General features: G+C 34.8%; 1 protein-coding gene across 1 annotated transcript in view; it reads left to right on the forward strand.

The window, feature by feature from the left end:
- The window catches only part of KLHL1 (kelch like family member 1), a 242,966-nt gene that overhangs the window by 159,068 nt on the left and 60,559 nt on the right, over window positions 1-23,339 (forward strand). Inside the window, exon 6 of the mRNA XM_069802592.1 lies at window positions 11,462-11,648. Within this exon, the coding sequence (XP_069658693.1) occupies window positions 11,462-11,648 (187 nt within the window). The remainder of the gene's footprint in view (window positions 1-11,461; window positions 11,649-23,339) is intronic.

Raw genomic sequence — 23,339 nt, forward strand, 5'->3', positions numbered from 1 at the left:
GAAATGACTTTTGACGTGTGGGGAAAAAGTTGGAATTACAAATCAATTAAACACCGAACACATTTCCTCTGCCAGTGACTGTGATCACCAAAAATACCATCTTAGCAGATGTCAGAGTTCGGCTGTTAGACAGAAAACACAATTAGATTTCTTTCCAAAATTCCAGTCCAAGACTGTTCACTATTACTGCTGTGGGATTGATCTCTTTGCCATATATTATTACCTGCATGCCTACACAGATCACAGAGTTACAGACAGACTAGGGAAAGTCTGTTGTGTCTAAGCAGTAAATCTTAATGTAGATTATTTGTAATAGAAATGATTAGCTGTATGTTTCAAGAAAAAACTGGTCTAGAGTTTCTTAAAGATCCTTAAGTCTGCTGCATCTTATTGCTGAGGAGAAAATAACCTTTCTCTGAGAATACAGAAATCTGAGGGATTTAGTATAGTCTCTTTCTTTGTGAGTTAGCTGAGCAGCTGGCTTGACTAACTCATGCATTATGAATAATTTAGTTCATGAGCAACACAAATATTGAATTTCATGTACTGAATGTTTGTGTTACTACAGAAAAATGCCTGGAAATCATCTCTGAGCTAAAATAGGTTTACTGAAATGATTAATTAAACATGAATAAGAAAGAAAGAACTCTAAATAGATCCAGAATGTTCAATAAGCTGAAAGAAAATGGTAGAAAACAAAACAATACGAGACATGCTAAGTTAGAGAATTTATTAATTGCAAATATATTTCATTATTTTATTTCTAAGGTAATATATTGAAATGGTTGTTCTAAAAACAAATAAAAACTCAAAAAGGTAAATTAGGTATCAGCTTTTTTTTAAATTTCAATTTACAGCCCCTAATTACAAAACACTCAAGTGAATAAAGCAGATGATTATGTTGGATTTAGCTCAATTCATTCAATTTCTAGCAAAACAAAAAGGTTTTTAAGTAATATTGCTAAGGTTTAGTTGGATAAAATGGGATTTAGAAATGGAGTTTAAACTTCAGCGCCATACATGATCACATTGTGACCTTGTGATCTCTACATTTAGGAGTCCAGAAAAGATAACAACTTTTGTATTTTTTAAAAGACTTAAAGGAGGGAGTAAGGGAATGTTTAACTGATTTAATCTACTTCAATTAATATCCATTTGCAAATCAGGATCTAGGTAAATAATGACACTGTTGGTAACACCTTAGCATATCCTCAAAGCACGAAAATTGGTGAAAAATAATTTTATGACTGCAATACATTTTTATTTTCCTTTCAAAATATGGTAATTTAAAAGTAAGAGTTAAAAGAAGTGGTAAAACATATTTGTAGCAAATTCACAATTATATGATTCCAGAAGTTGTACATTGTTATGCAAAATTAAGTGAATTGTTTATGTACAAAACTGGCCCAGTTTTCAAATTAATATATCATTTCTGATATCTTTTTTTTAAGCACTATTCTAAATTTTAATCTAAATTTTAAAGTGTTTTTTTTTACTATATCATTGCTCTCTAAATGTAGTTCTTAAACATGGTAGTAATAGATGCCTAATCAATAGCCCCAAATACTTTCGGTGTCTCACAACAGTGAAAACATGCTGCTGTTCTCATTCCTGTTGTCTTAGTATTTTTTCATGAATAATTTGTTTGGTATGTATAAAAATAAAATTTCTTGTGTATTTTTCCATAGTAGAAAATATTACTGATGACTGAAATATCTTGCTCATTTTACTTGAGAATAGTTAATAATATTATTAGTGGAAACCATTTAAAGTTCTAATGCAGGCATTTAAATGGACGTCTTGCATTGTCAAGAGAGCCATAATTCTCTCTTACTTAAATCTGTTCTTTTCAAGTATAGATGTTAAGCGGGAAATTCACTTAATGTTGCGAGACCAAAAATTAAAGTGAAATTGAAAGAAGCAAAGCATACTTTAATTCCATTCCCCAGTACCTTTCTGTAATTAATTTAATAAATATCTTTCATTTTTACCTTGGACAAAGGAAGAAAATTATTTTAGAGCTAACCCATAGTATTGGAGAATTCTTGATTCTGAGATGCTTTTACCCACTTTTTCAAGCATGTAAGCACCTTCATACAAAAACTATGCTGTAAGGATATTTAAGATTGGAGAAGCTAGTCAGAAAATGGGCTGTAAATTTTCAACTGAAATAAAAATAAGAAAAATTATAAAGAACTGGCATATATTTTCTGCAGAAAAAATCCCACATTTTGTAAAAAATGTTAATTCTGAATATATCAGTCCAAAACTCAAAAACTTTTGTTCTTCGATATATGTCAGGGAGTGAAATAATTAAATTAAATCTCCTTGTATTGCCCGGTAGACAATCACCATAAATGTGAAAAACTTACATAGCCTCTTAAAAAATGCCTGTTTGTGAAGACTAATTCATAATTGGTAAACTCAAAATTACTTGTAATATCATACTTTATAGTAGTAAGTGTTAAGTCTGAGTTTTCTCTGTCCATATTATATATTCATTTTCAGTATGATTTTCCTACTATACTTTGTGACAGTAAGTAGATAAAATGATTCAGGATAAATCTTAATGTAGTGAGGTTTGGGAATCATCTGGAATGTGTTCATCTAGATTAAAAATTAGGACTCCGCATTGGAAAATCAAATTCATTTGAGCAAAGGCTATCATGCCTTCCAGAAAAAAGCAACACCTGTGGTAAAAAAAAAAAAAAAAACCAAAAAAACTTCCATCACTTCTAGAAAAGAAAGTGAAAGTGCTTTATTACCTAGATCATGAAAAGCAGCATTTGTTCTTTTCTAGCTAATTTTTAACAAGATTTATAATAATATAAAATCACAATTTAAGTGAAAGCCTATTATTCCTGATTTGAACCTTCTTAGTGAGATTAGCTTTTAAATTATCTGCCATCAATTTTATTTAAGTTTTTAATAATGGCTAATGTCTATTCAATACCTGTAGATTAAACCAAAGATCTTGTTCTTATCAACCACCATTTTAATCCCAGAGAAGACATGGATATGTTTGTTCAGGCAGAATCCTGAATTAACTGATGCATGACCGAATGTATTCATACAGAAGGACATCCATTTAGTATGCTGTTAATAATACTATCTGAGTATAGTGTTGTTTCTACCTACAAGCTCTACTTTAAGTGGAAATAATTACATTTGACATCAGGCTGTTCTTGGAAAAAGAAATAACAAAACTGTTGCAGAATCATTGCAGAATTGTCCTGAAAAACATATGGTCTCTAAGATCAATTAACCTATGAAAAATGTAAATGGCAACTGCTGATCTGTTGCCTATTGCAGAACCTACGTTCAGCTTTTGCAAGGAAGTCTGCATAAATTTTTTGAAAATGGAACATTTAAAAAAAATCTTAAGATGAAACAAAAAAAAAGAAAGTAAATAACTCATTGTTTTGTTTATCACATGGCTTCAAACATTTTTAAATAAGGATATTATATTTAATTAAAGCCATCCCTGGCAGTGTTCAAGGCCAGGTTGGATGGGGCTTTGAGCAACCTGGTCTAGTGGAAGGTGTCCCTGCCCATGGCAGGGGGGTTGGAACTAGGTGATCTTTAAGGACCCTTCCAACCCAAACCATTCTATGATTCAGTGATATGAAGTTTAAATATTATTAAACAAGTATTCTTTATAACAAGAGGGTTTGCATCCAACAGAAGTATCTCAAAGATTATTGGTTTTGTAAAAAAGAAGTAGCACTTCATGAGGGACTTTTTTTCCTTCATGTTTGCAGTGGAGCATAAATAGCCTAAGTGGTATTTCTTAAAATGAATATATACAGTTTTAATCAGAGTAACAATGAATTAAGTTGAAATCTGAAGTTGCAATAGTATTTACAGACATTTCTTGCAGTCGTCTTATAGATAAAAAATATAAAGTGTCAAACAATTTATTCATTTCACCACATTAGGCAACTGAAATACTTTCATTCATATGCCAGTACAATGATGTAGGAATAATGACTTCCTCTTCTACCAGCTTTAGACAGATAAAAATTCTTCTAATTGGAATTTTTTCCAAAGATGCACAGTGTTTCCTAACAGCTAGAGCAGCATAAGCATGGTAAGGCTTTGAAAGCGGACAGAGTACTTTTTTTAAAGAAAGTTTTAAAATAGTATTTTTATACTTCCCAGGAATTCATACAAACCCTTTATTTGCTTTTCATTTTGATCTGTACAAAGAACAATCATGACCTTACATATCAGAAGCCTCTATTCTTTCCTGGTAGCTGCATTACTCTGATCATCAACAATAACTAACCGTAACAAATCTGTACTTGGAAGAAGACACATAAAAGGACAATGATGGCTAATCAAATATCTCTCCTGAAAACCATTCAATGTGCAAACTTCAGGTCATTCCTTCTTCAGATTTTTGTTTCATATGGTAATGCGTTCCTCCAACTCAAGGTTGTCAAGTGACTTCAGATACATTTTGGATCAAGAAAGACTCATGGGTTTTGTTAAACAAAATGTGCCATAAAAAACACATTTCATGTATTCACAGTTCATTTAAAGATTTTAAGCTTTTTGTTCTTCTGTTATGATTATTAATACTATTAAGATAAGGCTAATCCTGTGTTCCGCGTAGCATTGGCATGTAAGTTTCTGAGGGCACAGGACTGTAGGATTTTTTACAGGGAGAAAGCATCTAGATACTGGGATAATTTTTAAAGAACTGGAAGTTGCTTTCCGTCTACGATAAAATTAACATATTTGGGAACGTGTTTGGGTATGAAATTTAATACTGTTCAGGGTATGGAACAATTACATGTTGTTAAGTTCTATTCAAGATTCTAAATCACAATAAATAGACATATTATAGACTAGAATATGTGAGATTGAACTTAACATCATTCAAATCAACTAATCAAATCACTAATACTCTCACCTGCATAGCTGCAATCGATGGGATAAAAGAGGGGCTGGGGGAGACCTGTCAGGGAGCAGCAAAAGCAGAGCTGCTCCGGAAGGAAGGAAGGAAGGAAGGAAGGAAGGAAGGAAGGAAGGAAGGAAGGGAGGGAGGGAGGGAGGGAGGGAGGTGGGAGCCGACGGTGGCAGCAAGACAGGCAGCAATAAGGGTGCAGTCTCATGGTGCACCCACTGACAGTCACTGCACCAGTACCAAACTCCTCCTTTTGTACTCGTTAGACTTGACTTTCCTTTTGGCAGTACTTGAGTACTTTTCACTCCAGATCTCAAACTGAAAGTGCTTCACTAAGTTGAAGCAGGCCTGCTCTTTGCAGCATTGTGTTGAAAGTAATTTAGAAGTACAGCTGAGAAAGGACTTGGTGGGGGGTTTAACTGGGAAAAATGAGAAGCATGATGACACAAAATTACTAAAATTCTCAGAATTTAGAATTCTATTATAATTCTATTTAGAATTTTAGTCTGAGAAGTTCTAGCAATGCTAGAAGTAACTATGCTGAAGTAGTGCTGATGTGGGTCTTCTCAGAGGTGACAGTTCTGAGTTTCCACGTATTACAAACCCCAGAAATCTTCATTTAATGTTAGATACAATTGTCTCTTACTAAAGTATGTCATAGCCATGGAAGAACAAGCTGAACATAATATGGTTTCCAGGGAAACATTCTTATTAACTGAATTTCCTGATCAAGTGCATCCTGATTTAATAAAAATATATTGATTATTTTGATGTAACAAGGAAAGGTAGCTATGGAGTAGAAAAACATTGAAGCAGGTTACTGAAGTTTAGACAACATGAAACAGCTTTGCCTGACTTCTGGTTTCTAAACAGTAGCTTTAATTTCAACTTTTTTTTCCCCTCACTCACAGGGTTTAGCCATTAGGACATTCAGAAATACAATGTTTATCACAAGTCAGCCCATGTGCTAAAATCAGTGGGTAGGAAGGAGGAATGAATATTTTCCTCAAAACTATTTTTGCCATATCTTCACAGTTGGGAAAAGGCCTTGGAATTGTATATTTTACCCCACAAGATTTATTTTTTTTTTACTGTTACTTTTTTAGTTAGTTAGGAGTTGGGGGTTTTTTGACAAAAAAGATTTTTAAGATTTGGCCATAAGTAATTTTTTTTTTTTTGAGGGAAATGAACACAGGTTTCTGTCTGCATTTAAAGTTTTACTTATAATTTTTTTTTTTTCATTTCTAGGAACAATTTCTAATTGGAAAGAAAAAGACACTCAGCCTTTATTTGTGGTTGGTGCATGAAATCTCAGAATTTTGGGACAGGACAGTGTTCACTGATTATTACTTCTTTATTTGAAACATCTGGCAACTCAGTTGGAAGATCTCATAGAGATATATATTTCCTGTAAGAGCGTAGGCACAGCTTGCAACATCAGAATAAAGAAGTAGCTGTCTGATAGGAAGTCACCAAATATGATTGTTTGACTGCGATCCTTACTGATATAATAAGCTTGCCATAAAAATCCTTGTCCATTAATTCCATTAAGTATTAGAAATTATAGGTGACTTAATATATTACCTCAAATTTGTGCAGGGGAAACTGATAATTTGATTTCTCAGCTTTCTTCTGCCTGTATTCTGTTAAATTAATTGTTGACAGAGTTTGATTCAGTAGTCCTAAATGTACATTAAATCATTTTGCAAGATAAGAGATCATCCTGCCTAAACTCTGAACATAATTTGTCTTCAGATCTTTGATTTTTAATCTACTGAGTAGTGTGCTGAGCACTTCAAAGGGAAAAAAATCACAAAAAAAGATATATTAAAAATCTAAATATTATGAAATATAAATTTACCTAGTGTTATGAAATATAATTAATACTGCTGCTTATTAGCACACTTTAATATTCTTACTTAGTAATATTAATTGCATAATAACCAACACCAGAACACGCATACACATGTACACACAAATCCTTACCATATCTAGAATACAAAGTACTTGCTTTTAATTGCTTGATAATCTGAAGTTTCTGAGCCCTTCCATTGTACCGTGGCTGCCAAGATTATAAGGATACACTCTTTCGAAAGTTACTAAAATTAATAGCTTAAATACCTTCCTGAGAATTGTAATTTCCTCTACACACTAGGGGAGGTAAATAAATTTGAAAATAAATTGGACGCTAACCATAGACTCGGTTTTCTTAGACAAAGAAATACAGTAAAAATCCAGTGATTATTCTGCTATTCTTGTACTGACCCTAGCTCATTAATATTAAATGTAAAAACATCTGGAAATGCTGTGTTTCACATAGTAACATTACAATCCATGTGAAAACACACACCAGCTATAAGAGAAGAGAACAGAATCTTGATATTTAAATTCATGAGGTTCAACATGAAGGTAGTGTATGTTAGATCATAATATAGTTCAACAAATATGTCAGAGTAGTATACATTTTAATGCACTTCCTAATAAAATTTTAAGGGGCTACCATTTTGACTGAAAATAGCAGACTTTGGAAGCTGGCCATTTTGCTGTAAAAAAAAGTCAATATCAAAGTTTAAGAATATTTTCAAGTATAATTTATTTCATATGCAATTTATTTGCAAACATTCATATCAAGCTACTAACCTCAACCATGTATAGGGACCCCTTTTAAAAATACTGCCATTAAAGAACACAAATGTCTCTGCTGGTTTTTGCATGTGTCTATTTCTATTCTGCCTGTGCCTCATACTATTTTAATAAGACTCTTGACAACCCAGCATCTTGAGCCTGCAGCCACAAAGCACTTATATGATACGTGTAAGTATACGTTGTTTTAAACTGACCATAGTATTAATGCCTCTTTAGTGAACTTGTTTTTCCAAAAGAGGCTTTTTCTTTTTAAAATTATCTGAAATCTAGACACAGCCAAGTGTGTTTCTGAGGAGTAAACCTTCAATGTAAGATAATTCTGTATAAGATATTGGCTCCCTTTTACTGAATTTCTGTGGTCAAAGGAATATCTCCTTCGAGTATATAGATCAGTAGAAACTAATTAGTTTAAAAGATACATATATGCTAGGAACATGCCAGAATGGGAATCTGTGACAAATTTAAAAGAGCAGCAGATTTAATTTCAAATCTTTTCTGTAACATTTCTCTGAGACTGAATTCATATTAGCAATCTCAATATTCTTCTTGTTTTTCCAGTCAGTTGTTTATTATTTTGCTGCTGTTTCAAAGATGTTTCAGTAGTTTCTTAATACAATAATCATGCACAGTTATAAAAATGAATATGATATATACTGTTTTTTTATTAGAAAATAATAGCAAATAGAGTTTGGGAAAACAAATATATGGAGGGACTTCTATACCTCATTTTCCATGTAAGATGAGAAAAATGCTTGTCCCACCAGACATGGAAAGTTGATGTGACAATTTTCAAAAACCTAATCTGCCTAAATGAAAGAAAGCATGTGAGCCATTCAGTATTGATTGGGAGGAAAAAGTTCTTCACTTGTTGTTACATTAATCCAGATTTGGCACATTGACAGCAATTTATTCAGAGAAACTGAAAGATACTTGAAGTTACCAAAATACATTGATACATACATTTTCAGCCCCTTTATATCTTAGCTGTCTTTGCTTTTCATACATTTATTTTTTTCTTTCATCATTGTGGAATCATCAGTCTTCCACTGCAATGCATAGTCTCCACAACTTAGAGAGTTTGCTCTGTAGTTTAATAATAGAATCAAACTTTCCAGATACAAGAAGTTTTACCAATTTCCCCATGGACTACAAGTACCCTAGTTAGAGACTAATGAGAAATGAAGTCCTCCTTCACTCTAAAAAGTCCATGATTATTAATAGCACAAATCTTACTACTCTTATACTAATCTTTCTGCATTGCCACATAGCTTTTGTACATATATTAAAGGTAATATTCTACTTTGCACAACACAAGATGTGAGTAGTGTTTAACCCACTCAGCATTCCTAATAACTGCATATCTACAATTTTATTGTAGGTAAATTTAATGTTATGTGCCTGGGGAATGAACAATAATAATAAATAAATAAGCAAATTACAAAAAAGCCAGCTCTTAACTTCAAATTTAAAATCATAGTTTCTGGGTTAGCCACTTCCATTCAGGAGTGAAATTTTGAGTGTATACAATAAGAATTTCTGGAAAAGTCAGCTTCAAGGTCTGTAGTCGGCAAAAATACAAAATCAAAAGTTACAAGTTATTAGAAAAGAAAAAAGTAACAAAGCAGAACACATCATTATGCCACCACAAAAGTTCACAGTTTGCCATTATCTTTAATAACGTGTGCAGTTCTGCTCCCTTCACAAAAAGAATCTAACAAAACTGAATATTCTTTCATATAAGCAACGATTAACTAAGCTAAGGTTCCTCAGTCTAGAAAAACAGTCAACTAATGAAGAATATGACTGAAGTCTAGAATATTATAAAGAACTGGGTATAGCAAGGCTCAGTTCTTCATTTTCTCTTTCAATAGAAGAATTAGGGGGCACTGAAAGAAAGAAATGAATGAAACAAATTGAGTGAAAGCAAATGAAGCAACAGGAGCCGGGTTTGAAACAGAGGGAGGTAAACCTTCATATGCAGCGAGTGATAGACCAAATTTGTTGTGAAAACATATTGTGGATGCAACAAATTTACATGAGTTCAAAGAAACATTGAACTAGTTCGTGGAAGATAAGGCCCCTGAGAATTACAAAATGCATGGAAAAGACATCTACCTCAGCACGTCCCTGATCTGAAAGTTGGGCACTGGGGAAATATTAAAGGGAATTACTGTATATTCTGAAATAGTCTTATGGTTTGCTCCATAGATTTTGACTTATGGCCACAGTCAGAGACCTATTTTATCTAGGCTAGATGGACCTCCCTCTTCACTTCTTTTAATAAGCAGGTCTATTATCTGTTAGGTCATCAGCCATGTAAAATAAGAGTTCTGGATCACCAGCAGAGATACTGCAGAGTGTAATGCCTTTCTTTGGACCTGAATAGATTCATTTCATGACTGACACCTAAAATCAGAGCAGGAGGCTGCTGTCTACATGTACCAGCTATTAATATTTCAGATGTCACAAAGCATGTGTTATCTGCAAAAGGCTGACAGATGGACAAAGGACATTCATGCATTCTTCAGCAGCCATTGAAGTCCAGATGAAGTAGCTGAGAGTCCTTAAAAGGAATCTAGCTGCCTGGGTTTAGGCAACTGCAAAGCAGTTTGCATACATTTGCATATATGTGTCTGTGAGGGAGATACTTCCTCATAGACTCTGGAAACTAAATTCTTCTGCTTCCTGGCCTTCAGCTGCTTCTCTGAAAATGATTGAGTCTCCCAGACAGATGTTCTATGAGATCTAGAAATCTACCAGACTGTACAGATATGCTACCATATACAATTAAAACCTGCTCTAATTTGATAGTCAGCAGAATATAGGGATCAGCATCTAGAGGTAATACTCAACTGTCTAAACATAGACATTGAGAGTTTGATTGAATTCTGATGCCTTAGGGTATCTGAAATATCTACATGGGTCTGGCAGATCTGGCACAAAATCTGCATAAGCATTGCAGTCTTCTGGCCTGACATCAATCAGATCACGGAATCGTAGAATCATTCAGGTGGGAGCAGACCTCAGGAGGTCTCTAGTCCAACCTCCTGCTCAAAGCTGGGTCAGCTATGAGGTTAGACCAGGTTGCTTAGTCCAGTGGATCTTGAAAATGTGTAGGGTGATTTGCAGCATCTCAAAAGCCAGTAGTTATGTACATACAGGCAGGTAAATCAAACACTTAGCATTTACAACTTGTAACCTTCTTCCTTGGAAACAGAATAGAATATTCCTTCAGGTATATGCACTGAGCAATCTGTTTTGGTAATGACTGATTATAGTTTTTATGCCAATTGTGATAATTACATTATCTGGATTATTAATCCTTAATTTTGCCAATAATACAGCGAAACAATAGATTCAAAACTTGCACAAGCAAGTTGTTTGGGTGGGTTTTTTTGCTTCTTTTGGTTTGTTTTTTTATTGGTTTTGTTGTTGTTGTTAGGGTTTTTTTTTTTGTTTGGTTTGGTTTTAGAAATAAGGGGTGTTCCTGGAAAGTATTACATAAAATACTGCAGAACGTTGTCATGTTATATGACTGCACATTCAAGATGCTTGCAAAAAGATGCTTCTGGATCCTTTCAGTGTTTTGTTGGAAACCAGTAAAATAAGCCAGGCTGTAGCCTACAAGAGAATACTTAATTTTCTTCAATGTCTTCAGTAAGAGTAGTAAGATTGTAGTCTTAAGGGATAGTGAAACAGTGATCTGAAAGTTGCCTAGAGACTTTTAAAAATCAACTAAATATTTACTTTCCTGTCCCTCCTCCAAGAAAAATAGCCCTGTAAACCCTTGTATTCTACAATGAAGTGATATACTTATGACATCAGTTTTGCGATCTTTCATTGCATGGTGTTGCTTTTCTAGGAATTTCTAGCATTTCTTATTCACAATCGTGTCATTCACAGATATTGGCTGACCTAGAAAACCATGTGCTTTTTAAGGATGACCTAGAATGCCAGAAGCTTATTCTGGAAGCCATGAAATACCATCTTTTACCAGAGAGAAGAACTCTCATGCAAAGTCCAAGAACTAAACCTAGGAAATCTACAGTTGGGACACTTTATGCTGTTGGAGGAATGGATAACAACAAAGGTATTAGAGGATATTTGTTATTTTATAAAAGTTATATTTTGCTTTTTCTTTAATAGAAAATAGTGAAATAACTTTCTATTCCAAGATTGGGGTGAAGGTGTCTAAATCAGTCAAGAAATTCTGCCAAGTCTTTTTGTCCAACGAAAATCTACTGATATTTAAGGAGAAGTATAAAACTGCTAGAGAAAAGAAACTGAGTTTTGAGTTCATTCTTTGGTCAAAATTATTGTACTTTCCAGAAAGTATTTTAACAAAAAATCTAGACATTCATTTACCTCAGCTTTACCATTCTAGAAATTATATTTCATTTATAAGTAAGTCAGATATGTACACACCTTTTCTAATCAATGAAAGAAAGGCAGTTTGATACACAGTGTATTCCATCCTTAAGTAGTTGTCTGAAATATTATGGTTGATTCATTGTCTTCTCATGCAGAAGTTTATCAATCTTCCAGAGAAAAAAACTAGACAACTAGCTTAAACTAGATTACTATTTGTCAACAGCTAAAGGAAGGTGAAATTATCCCCATCTTACTGTTAAGAAAAGTAGCAAGCAGTGGAAATTTTATTAAAGTATTTTGTTGTTATTTGTTGGGAATAACAATTATGATGATGTGCTTTTATTTCTGGCAAGAAGTCTAATCCATTATGTCTTGAATGCAATGAAATGAAATATTTGAACTAAAAGCTAGCTGTGTTATAAGCCTATATACTCAGAAAGGCTTTTATTATTATTTTTTCTTAAAATTCACTAACAATTCCACAGTATCTTACATTTTCATGTCCATATTTAGACTGAAGAATATGACTTCAGGAACATTAGTTCTAATATAAAATTAACTGTACTTAATAAAAAGTACAATATAAAAATAGATCTTCAGTATTTCACAACTCTGTTTCTAGGTGTAGTTATTGCAGTTGTTTCACTCAATAGCTGTGGCAATATCATCTGCAAAAGGGCATTGCATGTTTTTCCCATAAAGTTACACCAATGAGAAAGATGTGTGACATTTGTGCTTGTGTGAGAAAGAAATACTGAGAGAATAAGAAAATGTTGAGGAAAGAACCAATACATATATTCTCTTCTTATAGCTGCAGATTATTTTTGTGATTTTAACATTTATAAATGTTTGTGTAGCTAAATGTTAGGCATGGATTTGCACAGAACATTGTCTTTGGATCCTAAAATAACTGAAATACAAATTTCCTCTTACTTACAAATGATGACGAACACTTTAAATATTCAGGTGGTGGAAATGACCATAAAACCAATTTAGGTGCAACTGTATTTGTTCTAGCTTACCATACAGATCTGTTCCTCGTTCCTATAGCAAATCAAAATATAGAAATATTTAGGAAGACAGAACAGAGCATAGCACCATTGCAGCATCAACACTCAGCCTATTTTGCAGATTCAGGTCAGGCAGAAGTGGTTTATTTCTGTAGCAGCAGGAGAGAATGCAATGGGACAGAGGTTCAGCCCTCTGTCAATGTGAACTCTGACTGAAAACAGAAGTACCAGGGCTTATATACATTTACAGCAGATAAAAACTGCTTTGAGAGGGGGCTTGGTATGGCAGAGCAGCTTCTGCATCAAAGGAGCCTTTGTTAGAGTCAATGTAACGTGCAGTCCTGACAACTCAGGATCTGCAACCATGCAGCCTCGAGTTGCATCTGCTCAACTCACTCCTCTTGTGATGCTGCTGTGTCCTTGACTAGCTTTTACGCCCAGCGAGTCTTCCTTCCACACATCAGTTCGGGAGATCTGAGTGCTGTTTGCATGTTTTGAAGTCACCGAGTTCATAAAGCACTCCTCAGTATTTGGGCTGTGAGATGATGCTGATACTGTATTCTCTCTCCTCAATAATTCTTTTTTTTTTTTTTTCCCCACAACTTTCTCCACTGAAATGCTGACATGGATGATTGTGATTCACAATGATGTATTTTTAATGCCTCCTGGTGTTTGCTACCAAATATGAAACAGTTACGTGTAAGAACTAGATGAGCTAAGCAAATTAGCAATTTATTAGCTATCATATAAAACAGTGGGTAAGTGCTAGTATTATGAAAGTATTTGAAGGTTATGTGGCCCATCACATAAAAAGTGGCCTCGCATGCTAAATCAAGTTTGTTTTGAAATCTGTTCTATAGTTATCTTCCTTTCCATAAAAAAGAGGTGATAATTAAACTCCAGTAACCAGTGACTGGAATTATGCCTGATGTGAAAAGTTAATGCAGCATAGTACTAATGCGATAGAATTAAAAAGAACAAAGTTAGGTCATTTTGTAATTTTAATTTCCTAAATGTACAAAACCTCATTTAAATCTCTGTTTCCACACACCTTGTTTATTTATTCATTTAGTCTGAAAGGCACATATAAGAAAAGGGTTTTTTCTACATGTTTACATTAATAGAATGAGATGTATTAATAGATTAGAGGTATATGCTTCTGACAATGTTCCATTCACCTTACCCATTCATATCGTCACACTGACTTCTGTAATTTGGATTAGCAGGTTTTAATCATCTAGTATTATACAAAAGCTGTTTAAGTGCACATATAAAGGAGGATGCTAGACTGAAATAAGTGAGTAAATGCAAGAAGTGGACATACACCAATTTGTAAGAATGGTAAAACACTGACTTCTTGCAGCCATCTTGGAATCCCAAATGCAGAACAAAAGCCATGTGATAGAACATGATGTATATGGTCTATGTTAAGATAGTTCTATAGAAGGTTATGATGAGGAAAATATACTTGCGCAGCAAGAGGAGATTGGTATAAATAATTGAGCAGTGCTACATTGATGGCAGAATACTGATTGATCTCTCATGATGTGTTCTAACCTGTCTCACTACCTAGCAGGTAGAATAATAAGGGACAAGGAGAATCTGCAGAAAAAGAAAAAAAAAAAAAGAAAACAGAAGTGTCAGGGTAACCATGATCCAAACCCACTGGTATATATTATTTTTGGAATAGTCCTAGATTAGTTCATCAAAGTCCTAGATTAGTTCATTATTTACTGAATCACAGTCTTTAAGTAAATACAAGGGAAAAAGAAATGAAAAATTACATGAGCAAGAAACTATTCCATAAACATGTGACAGGTCATTAACAAAGAGAGGGAACAGTTGATTTACTGAAACATTGATATTAATGGTGTGTTTTTCATTGATCTTGTGACTAGATATAAAACCTATCACAAAAATTTCTCTGATGTTAAATAGGTGAGGTGCATCATTAGTCTATATCAAGCAATATTAAAAGTCCTTTCATTATTATTTAGATATTTTCTAGAAAGATCTTTTATATTACCACAGATACATTAAAAAATGAATCTTCTGAAATGTGAAATTGTGAGGTCTCCAGTCATTGTTCCTTAAACTCACATCACATATTTTGCCTTTTCTTTAATGGTTTTCAGTCATTTGTAATAATCCTTTTTTTCTTTACAAGTATGGTTTTTCAAATGTGGTTTATTACTTATATACCATTATTTCACAGGAATGTCATCTAACATAGCTACATGAAGTTACTCATTTGCTCTGGCGAACTTCAAAGATGTCCTTATTTTTCTGGGCTTTTTTTTTTTTTTTAAATTTCTAGCAAGGCATTTCTCACAGCACACTTCACTTAATCCTTATTTATTTTAATTTATTTTTTTTCATTTTCATATAGGCATACTTTTTTAATACTGGAAGAAATATTGGACAATGTATTGTAAATACTGTAAATAAAGGGAAAAAATAGAGAAAGATCATGTTTTTACTCTTAGGTAATTTTTCTTGTTTTTTAAGATATGTATCTGAGATGTCTGTAACTTAAAAATCTATCTACCTCCTTCATCTTCTGTTTAGTGGGAATTTGTAAAAGAAAAAGAAAAAAAAAGTAAAATCCATCAAGATTGTTTTGTGGCATTTTGCAAGTTGTGGAAATTACTACAAACCACTTTGTCTTCACATACATAAAACATTTGTCAGCATTCATTATTTATTCATTTGATGTATATGATCAACTTGAGAAAACATGTTATCTTCATCTTATTTGCATTTGCATTCAAAATATATAATGTACAGTAACTGAGTTTAATTTTAGGAATGTGAGTGCTTATAGTCCTTGTATTTGTATAATAAACAAACAGCAAAACCTACTTAAGAAGGTATAGTGTTTCTTTTTAAAAAAGGAAAAAAAAAACCTCCAACGTGTTTATTGCAGAACATTTCTCCCTGGTGTGCATTTTGAAAAGCTTTACATAAATATGCATACTTTGTAAGTATACATAGATGTATGTGTATATATACTCATACATTTAAGTAATATGAATTATTGAGCTGTTCTCTTAAAAGTTTGAGGCTGTAGCATGGTAGAATACCTCACTCTATCTGTTGTACTTAAGCTGTTCCTTAATCCAGCATGCAAATGAATTTATGCCTCAGGCTTCCTGCATTTAATGATAGATCATCTACATAATATATTTTTGTTAAGGTTTTTTTTTTTTTAATAAGAACTTGGTATGTTGTCTTATTCCTATTCAGGTATTAGAATACAAGTAAATAGTCTAATGCTTACAAACTCTGAAGGAAAGTTGGCACAGCCACTGGCTCCAGCCGCCTGGGCCCAGGACCCACTGGAGCTCTCAGCACGGTGCTCCCGGGAGCCCGGGGTCTCTGCTGGGCCTGAGGGATGAATCTGCCGTTTTCCCATTAGCAGGTTCAACCAGCAGCAAAGTTAAGCGTGTGTCCCAGAGACAGGCACAGACACGCACGGACACGCACACAGGCATTTCTGGATAGAAAAAAATCCAGATTGTAACACCATCTGGTAGTTTTTCAGTACTTATTTTACATCACTTAATTTCTGGCATTTTTTCAGTGTAGTTAACTTCTGAAATTGCTGATTCAGTTACGGTTTGAAATAAAGAGAAGAACTTGAAGTGATCTATTCTGAAGCCTCCATGGCTTCAAATATAAGGGAAGAGGCAAAGTTACCACACGGGAGATAAATTTCATCATCCCACAAACTCCCCACCTTGCCAATCTGTTGCCCTGGTATTCACACCTGTTGGTACAACCTGTGGGGTCAAGCAGACAGCGCAAGAGGCTGCTGCCTTCATGGGAATATTTGGGGCGTTATTCTCCAAAGAACTCTCCTGTGTCCCTCCTCATTACTTCCCTGCTGCTTACTCTATTTTCTGACATTTCCAGTGCAGATATGTTATCGCTGATTAAGGTACACAGAAAAAAAAAGAAACCTTGTGTATGGTCTAGAGAAGACAAATGCATGGCAGCTGGACAATTTAGAGAACCACTGCACTGTCAGAAACATTATCCTTTTCCACACACTAACCAATTTCCGTTCTCTGATCACCCAAGTTTTAGTAATGGTTGTTACTACTGGGATTGGCTTTGGAGTAAACTAAGTAATTTCTTCCAGCACAAATCCTGAATGTTGTTCTGGAGACCGTTCACTGCAGGAACAACCCTCAATAGCCAGTGTGGATAAGACTTCAAAAATGTCGGCACCTACTGCCCTGTGCAGTCCTCCAGCTCTATCTTGCACCTTCAGGCACCTCAAAAATCTTCATGCCAAATTCTAGGAAATGCTCCAAAAGGCTACAGTTTCAGGCATAGGAACATCCCAGTAAGCTTCAGTGTTATTTTTAACACTGAACTGGAAGACCAAATGAACACATTTGTCCCTTTGGACTACAGCAGGCACTATGTAGAGCCCAGTGGATACTGGGCATTAGCTGGCTCCTATCCATGCAAGTTAGGGATAGCACCCTTTACAACAGGTTTACCTTAGAGGGAGGTAATTGCAACAAAACAATCTCCCAGGAACTGAGCCAACAGCTAAGCAGTGTGGATGAGCATCTGTACAGCTATAATGATAGATAATAAAAGAAGACTGGGGGTAATAGGAAATTGGTGGTGTTGCAGCACCAAACTGCTCAGTTCACATCGTTTAAACCAAATCATGATCAAAGCAGCTTTTTTATTTACTTCTAATACATAATTAACTGGCAATCAGATGAGCTAAGTCTTTAGGATCAATATCAGTCATGTGGTAGCTGAACTGCAGTACAAGACACTTACAAAATAGGAAATAACTTCTTCAAATTTCTGAACACCCTTCTTAGGCAAATCCCCAAAAGTTCTAGTCACAGACACACACGTGCACACACATGCACAGACACACACACACAAGCACAGATACACGCACTCCCTCTCACAGTTCGTGCAGGTCACCATCACCCCCTCCCCAGGGGTGGGAGCTCCACTGGGTGCACACCTCTCCTGTGGGAGATGCAGTTCCCCCAGCATTTGCTGCTGTCCACAGGTAGAACTTTTCTTTTTACTGTTAGCACCTTATTTGCACAAGTTCTAATACAAAACTGCTTTTAAAGAAGAGGCATGTGTTTCATTGATGAGCAAAGGTAGACTAGTGGACTGCATGTTATAAATCATTAATAAAAGGGACTTTTGTAAGTTTTAGACTAGATAAAAAACATAAAACATTAATGTTTTTCTGTTATAACCATAACACTATATTGTAAAACAAAACACCCAACACTAAAGGCATACCTAAAATCACTGTCGAAAAGCTGTCATTTCTGATACTCTTTAAAATATTGGAAAAAACTTGTATTAGTTTTAGAGAATTCTGATCATATTGAATAATTAATCAGAATTCTCTGATCAGTTCAGAATATTCCCAAAAGTTTTCTGATATTTGTTCAAGTCACTTCATGGCAAAACTTTATGACTTTTTTTTTTCCACTCAAAAAATGTAAGACACTTTTGTGTAGAAGTGACAGAGTTTTGGAGTGCTTAAAAGAATTTTTTACAGTCTATAAGAGAACAGTATTTAACTGCTACCCTGTTTTCTGTATAGCTCTTTCTTTACCAAGAGATTCTCCTTGATATCTGTGTCAGTAACCTATTTAGGTCACACTCGTTCCACTTGAGTAACCATCTTTTCAGTTCAAAATGTAACGTTGCAGATCACTAGATCGAGGTCATCAGTTTGCACCTACTCACAGCAGCATCTCTAAATCTTGAACAAAATGGTCAGAATACATGTCAGCAACAGCTTCAGTAATAGCAAAATCAGCAGAAAGTCTTGCAGGGGAAAAAAAAAAAGCAGAAATTTTGTGATGTTGAATGTAGAACTCCTACCCTTCTTCATGGGTTTAAGTACTGAGTCATTCTAGCTATGAGAAGAAAAAAGTACCTTTATGGTGGAAATGTTTATATTGAATACAAAGGTGGGGTCTGGAGCAAGGGGGAGATGTTTAGGCATTTGTATCTGCTTCTGAAGCAATTTTCACTTTGTTTATACCAAAATTCCTGCATTTATGCTTAACTGAAATGAATACATTGCTGTCATAGTCTCAGACATTCTTCATGAAGTTTATCTGACTTCCTGTAGCCTAGCTACAGCAGGTTGAAAAATACTTAATAACATCTTTGGAAGTAGGCTCTAGAAATTTCTGCATTTGACTTGAAACATAGAGCTGCAAACAATATTGCAATCAATTTATTCTTTTTCATGCAATGACCTTGCTATATGGTTAGTCTTCAATCATGAAAAAAATATGAGAATGACAACCAGCTTTATACAAAATTCTTGATTTACAATTCATTAGCAAGGAAATGTAATATGCTTAGCTTCAGAAAAAGAGTAAGTGTAACAGGAAGATAACTAAAAGATGACTTAAAAAATTTCACCAAAACAATTTCACAATTTTATAAGCTTACAAATGTTAACTAAAAAAAAAAATAGAAATTTGTATTGTGCAATGGTGTACTGATTTGTACATAAAGGTAAAACTGTGAGATCTAGTAATATTGTTTCATCAGAAACATTGGATGGGAGAATCATATACACCCCTGCTGCGTACACACAGGAATTGTCAGCAGCAGTTGGACCTTCATGCAAAAGTACCCTGATTATCTACAGTACATTCATTTCTAAAGTTTTCTTCCTCTGTAGATCTCTCATTACTTCATAAACCTTGATTAATCAGGGCTTATAATGCCCATGAAAGTATGCACAATACACAGAGCTAATCTCATCCAATACCCAGCTGGATCATAAGTGGAATTTAAGTTAAAAAAAAAATATAATTGAAATGTATCCAGAACATCAGGAAAAATCCTTACTTATCGGAAATCATTTGTGCTTCCACACACTTTTGTTTATCATGCAAATAGCTATTAAATGAATTCTTTTCACCTCTCTATGTCTTTTTCATATACTCTGTCTTCAATACTACTCACTGAAATAACTCAAGCTTTTTTAGAGATTGGTCCATCTGAAAAATAGGGCTTTGTGCATTTTTGTGTGTATAGAGGAATTGCCTGAGTGTGTAGTATGTTTATTATAAGATCCTCAATGTTCTATGTATTTGCTTTTCTTTAATCTTCGCAGTTTCATATCCAATATATTAGTCTAATAAGTCATATTTTTCCTTTTTACTGTTAGACAACTAAAAAAACACTAGAGTGAAACTGTGGTGTACTGTGGTATTTTGTTTTATAGGAAAATATGTCTATCTCTCCATAATCAGCACATACGCTGCAGCCAAAAATGAATAATGATTTTTTGCTTTATTTATTTTATTCATATTTCCACATTAAACCTGCATGTCCCATTTCCCTAAAAAAATATACTATAATATCTTCCCAACTGCTTCCTTCCATCCTCCTGTTCTTGGGAAACTGGATTTTCCAGTTTTCTGAAACATTTAATCAGAATTACTTCGGTTTGTCCATGGGGATTAGAAAAAAAGTAGTTGTCTACAGTTTTCTAACATTGGTTAGACATCCTATCACAGCCTGTGTAGACTGGGGTAGGCAGTCTTAACCAACATTGCTCATTTCTTTGAGTTTGCACAGTTTGGAAGTTGTTTCAGTTACGAGTCAGCTCTGCTGACTGCCATCTACAAGAAACGGCAGAGAGGAGAAGACTTTCTGATCTCAGCCGGCGTGTGATGCTATCAATTTTTGCTTGTCACTGGAACCAGCATCCGGCTGAGTGACTCTTCCTCCATTGCACCACACCATGGTGGTTTGAAATAGGTTGTTTGACTCTAGATACTGATATCACCTTGGAAGTGGTGAAAGTGAATGTAGAGAGGGTTCCTTCCCTCTTCCTGCTAGATGCCTGTGTCCAGGGGATACTCTATAGTCCCTCCAGATCTGATGGCAAAGAGTGACTCGTGGTCCTGCAATGTAATTGTTGTTTCTGTATACACTTGTTCGGAGTTAATGAAATCATGTGAAGCCTGTGTCACAGACAACTAGAATGCTGTTTTCATATCAGGGTTAGGATGCTTAAAAACCTGTAGAGGTGCTTGAGCTTAGAAAGCCTGCTAAAATCCTTTTCAGAGTTACTGCAGGATGGAAGGAATCGTACATGCTGCATCCTCATCCAGTCTGCCAATGAGGAATGGACCCTGAAATGAATGCTGCACACAGGTGTTTCTTCCATTTTTGTTTTAGTGCTCCCACTAGAACCTAGTAAGAAACAACTACGTATGAAATATAAGCATTCAGGACCAGGGAGTGAGCTGGGTGCCATGCGATTTGACAGTATATTTGGATCCTGTTAATTTGGTTACTCTTAGTTCCTAGCTGAAAACTGGCAGGATGTAGACACAAGGACAATGCAGTAGTCTTACCAACCCAAAGTCCAGGACTTAAGTACAGGTCAAGCACACAACTTTAAACAAGTCTTTTATGTTGTAAAAGGTAATAATACATTGCCTGTCACGATTCTCCCAAGTTCCTCAGTCTTCAACATATCCTTCTACGTATGAAAATACTATTGTCTCTTTTTCTTTATAGGGAAACTCAAGCACAGAGAGGAGAAAAAAAAAAATCTCTATGTTGGATTTAGGTACCAAAATGTTAAGTGTGAAGATACTCTATCAGTAAGTGGCTACTTCCTAGAACGGACTCCTATGTGAAGTGCCTTGCTTTGGTTTACAGAACACAAGGAGAGTAAGCTTAGTGAATGGGAACTGTGAACATAAGTGCATGTGTCAAGATGCTGTCTAGAGCTAGTCAAAAGGGAAATGCAGAAGTCAGAGGTGTCTTAAGTCACATGCGTTCTGCAACTTCTGGACTTAGCTCATGGCTCCTATCCCTCACCTTCTCCTCCTCACTCTCCTAAAACTGAAAATAAAATACACGGGTGTTCTGCAGCAAAGATGGATTGTAAAAAGCATTCATATGGGAACCGTAGCATAAACATTCTCCTCAAACTGATGATGTTTCTCCCTGCTCCAGAAGATCTTAAATTCCTTTGTGAAATAAATAAATACAAGATATAAAAGTGACATTTCTAGAATAGGTCCTGTAAGCTCAACTCTTCATAGACATGGTGGGATTAAAACCTTTCAAGCTCAGAAGCAGACAGGAGAAAGACACATTAGGATAAGGCTAAGAACACTGCTATTTGTGTCTTATTGTATTCCCTGCAACATCCTGTCTTTATGTCAGCACAAAATTCCTTATTACCTCTTTAAATGATGTCAATCTTAGACTTTACATTAAAATGTGTTTTCTTCATGGACTACCTACAATCTTTCCTCTCAAACCTGTGTCTATCAGTCTCCCATGTATTATCCAACATCTTTTGTCCCTCAGTTACATCTTTGGCTCCATTTCTTTGCATGTTTCTTCCTCTGACTTCTATTTCCTCCTCCAAACTGTTCTAAAAATATATAAGTAATGTATGAGTAGTGTGAGGTGGTGTTGTTATTTTAGAGAGTGTAGATAGACAACTTCAGAAGATAAATAATTGTCTGCAAAGTTCCTTTCCCACCCACCCCCCTTCACAGTTGCAAAGGCTGCTGTAAAAAGCAGAATATGTAGGGCAGAGCATGTAAAGAAACAGACGGGAAAAGAGGTGAGATAGCCATGTACAATGTATGGTTATGTAGTTTTGGGGCCAGTAATTATTCAAACCACAGGGATTTGCATAATTTAAAAATTACCATACAGCTGTGGGTCAGTAATTTAAGAAAAATCTGTACAGGCTGTGATAATTTTATTGGGGGATAATTTTAAGTAATGTTTAAACCAATGTTAAATTCAAGGCCATATTTACTTTATAGCAGGAGTAGAACCATCAATAAATTGAAAGTAAAAGAATCGTGAGGTATTAACAAGTACACTTTAAAATATGTTATGACTCACACTTTGCAAATTGTATACTTGCTTTACAATTTAGGAGTTATTTGTCACCACTCATAGGGCAAGGTTATTCTCTCAAAAATAACAGCTTTTCAGGACAGAAAGTTTCTCTTCAAGTTCTTTATAAAGCACCTTCTAAATGCTCTGTGAGGTACTGGGAATGAACGGTCCCTTGGCCCCTGGGTACCTTGGTGAATAAATCTGGAGACGATACTGCAATCCATACAAAATACAGTGTGGAACATTTCAGTTCTCTAAATTGAATAAGAATCCCTCCTTAAAAATTATGTATTTTGAAGATACATCTTTATAGCTTATTAATTTTTCAAGGGAAGTGCTCAACTGTGGTAGCACAGGAAGAGGGAACAGGGTACAATAGCAGACAGTTAAGGAGCTTGACAAAGAAACATTTTATTGTCACTGTATCTGTTTCAAACAAGAAAATGAAAATCTGCAAAAGTGCTAATAAATTATAATGAGATATG

Source organism: Haliaeetus albicilla, chromosome 15 (assembly GCF_947461875.1).
Source record: "Haliaeetus albicilla chromosome 15, bHalAlb1.1, whole genome shotgun sequence".
Taxonomy (NCBI): Eukaryota; Metazoa; Chordata; class Aves; order Accipitriformes; family Accipitridae; genus Haliaeetus; species Haliaeetus albicilla.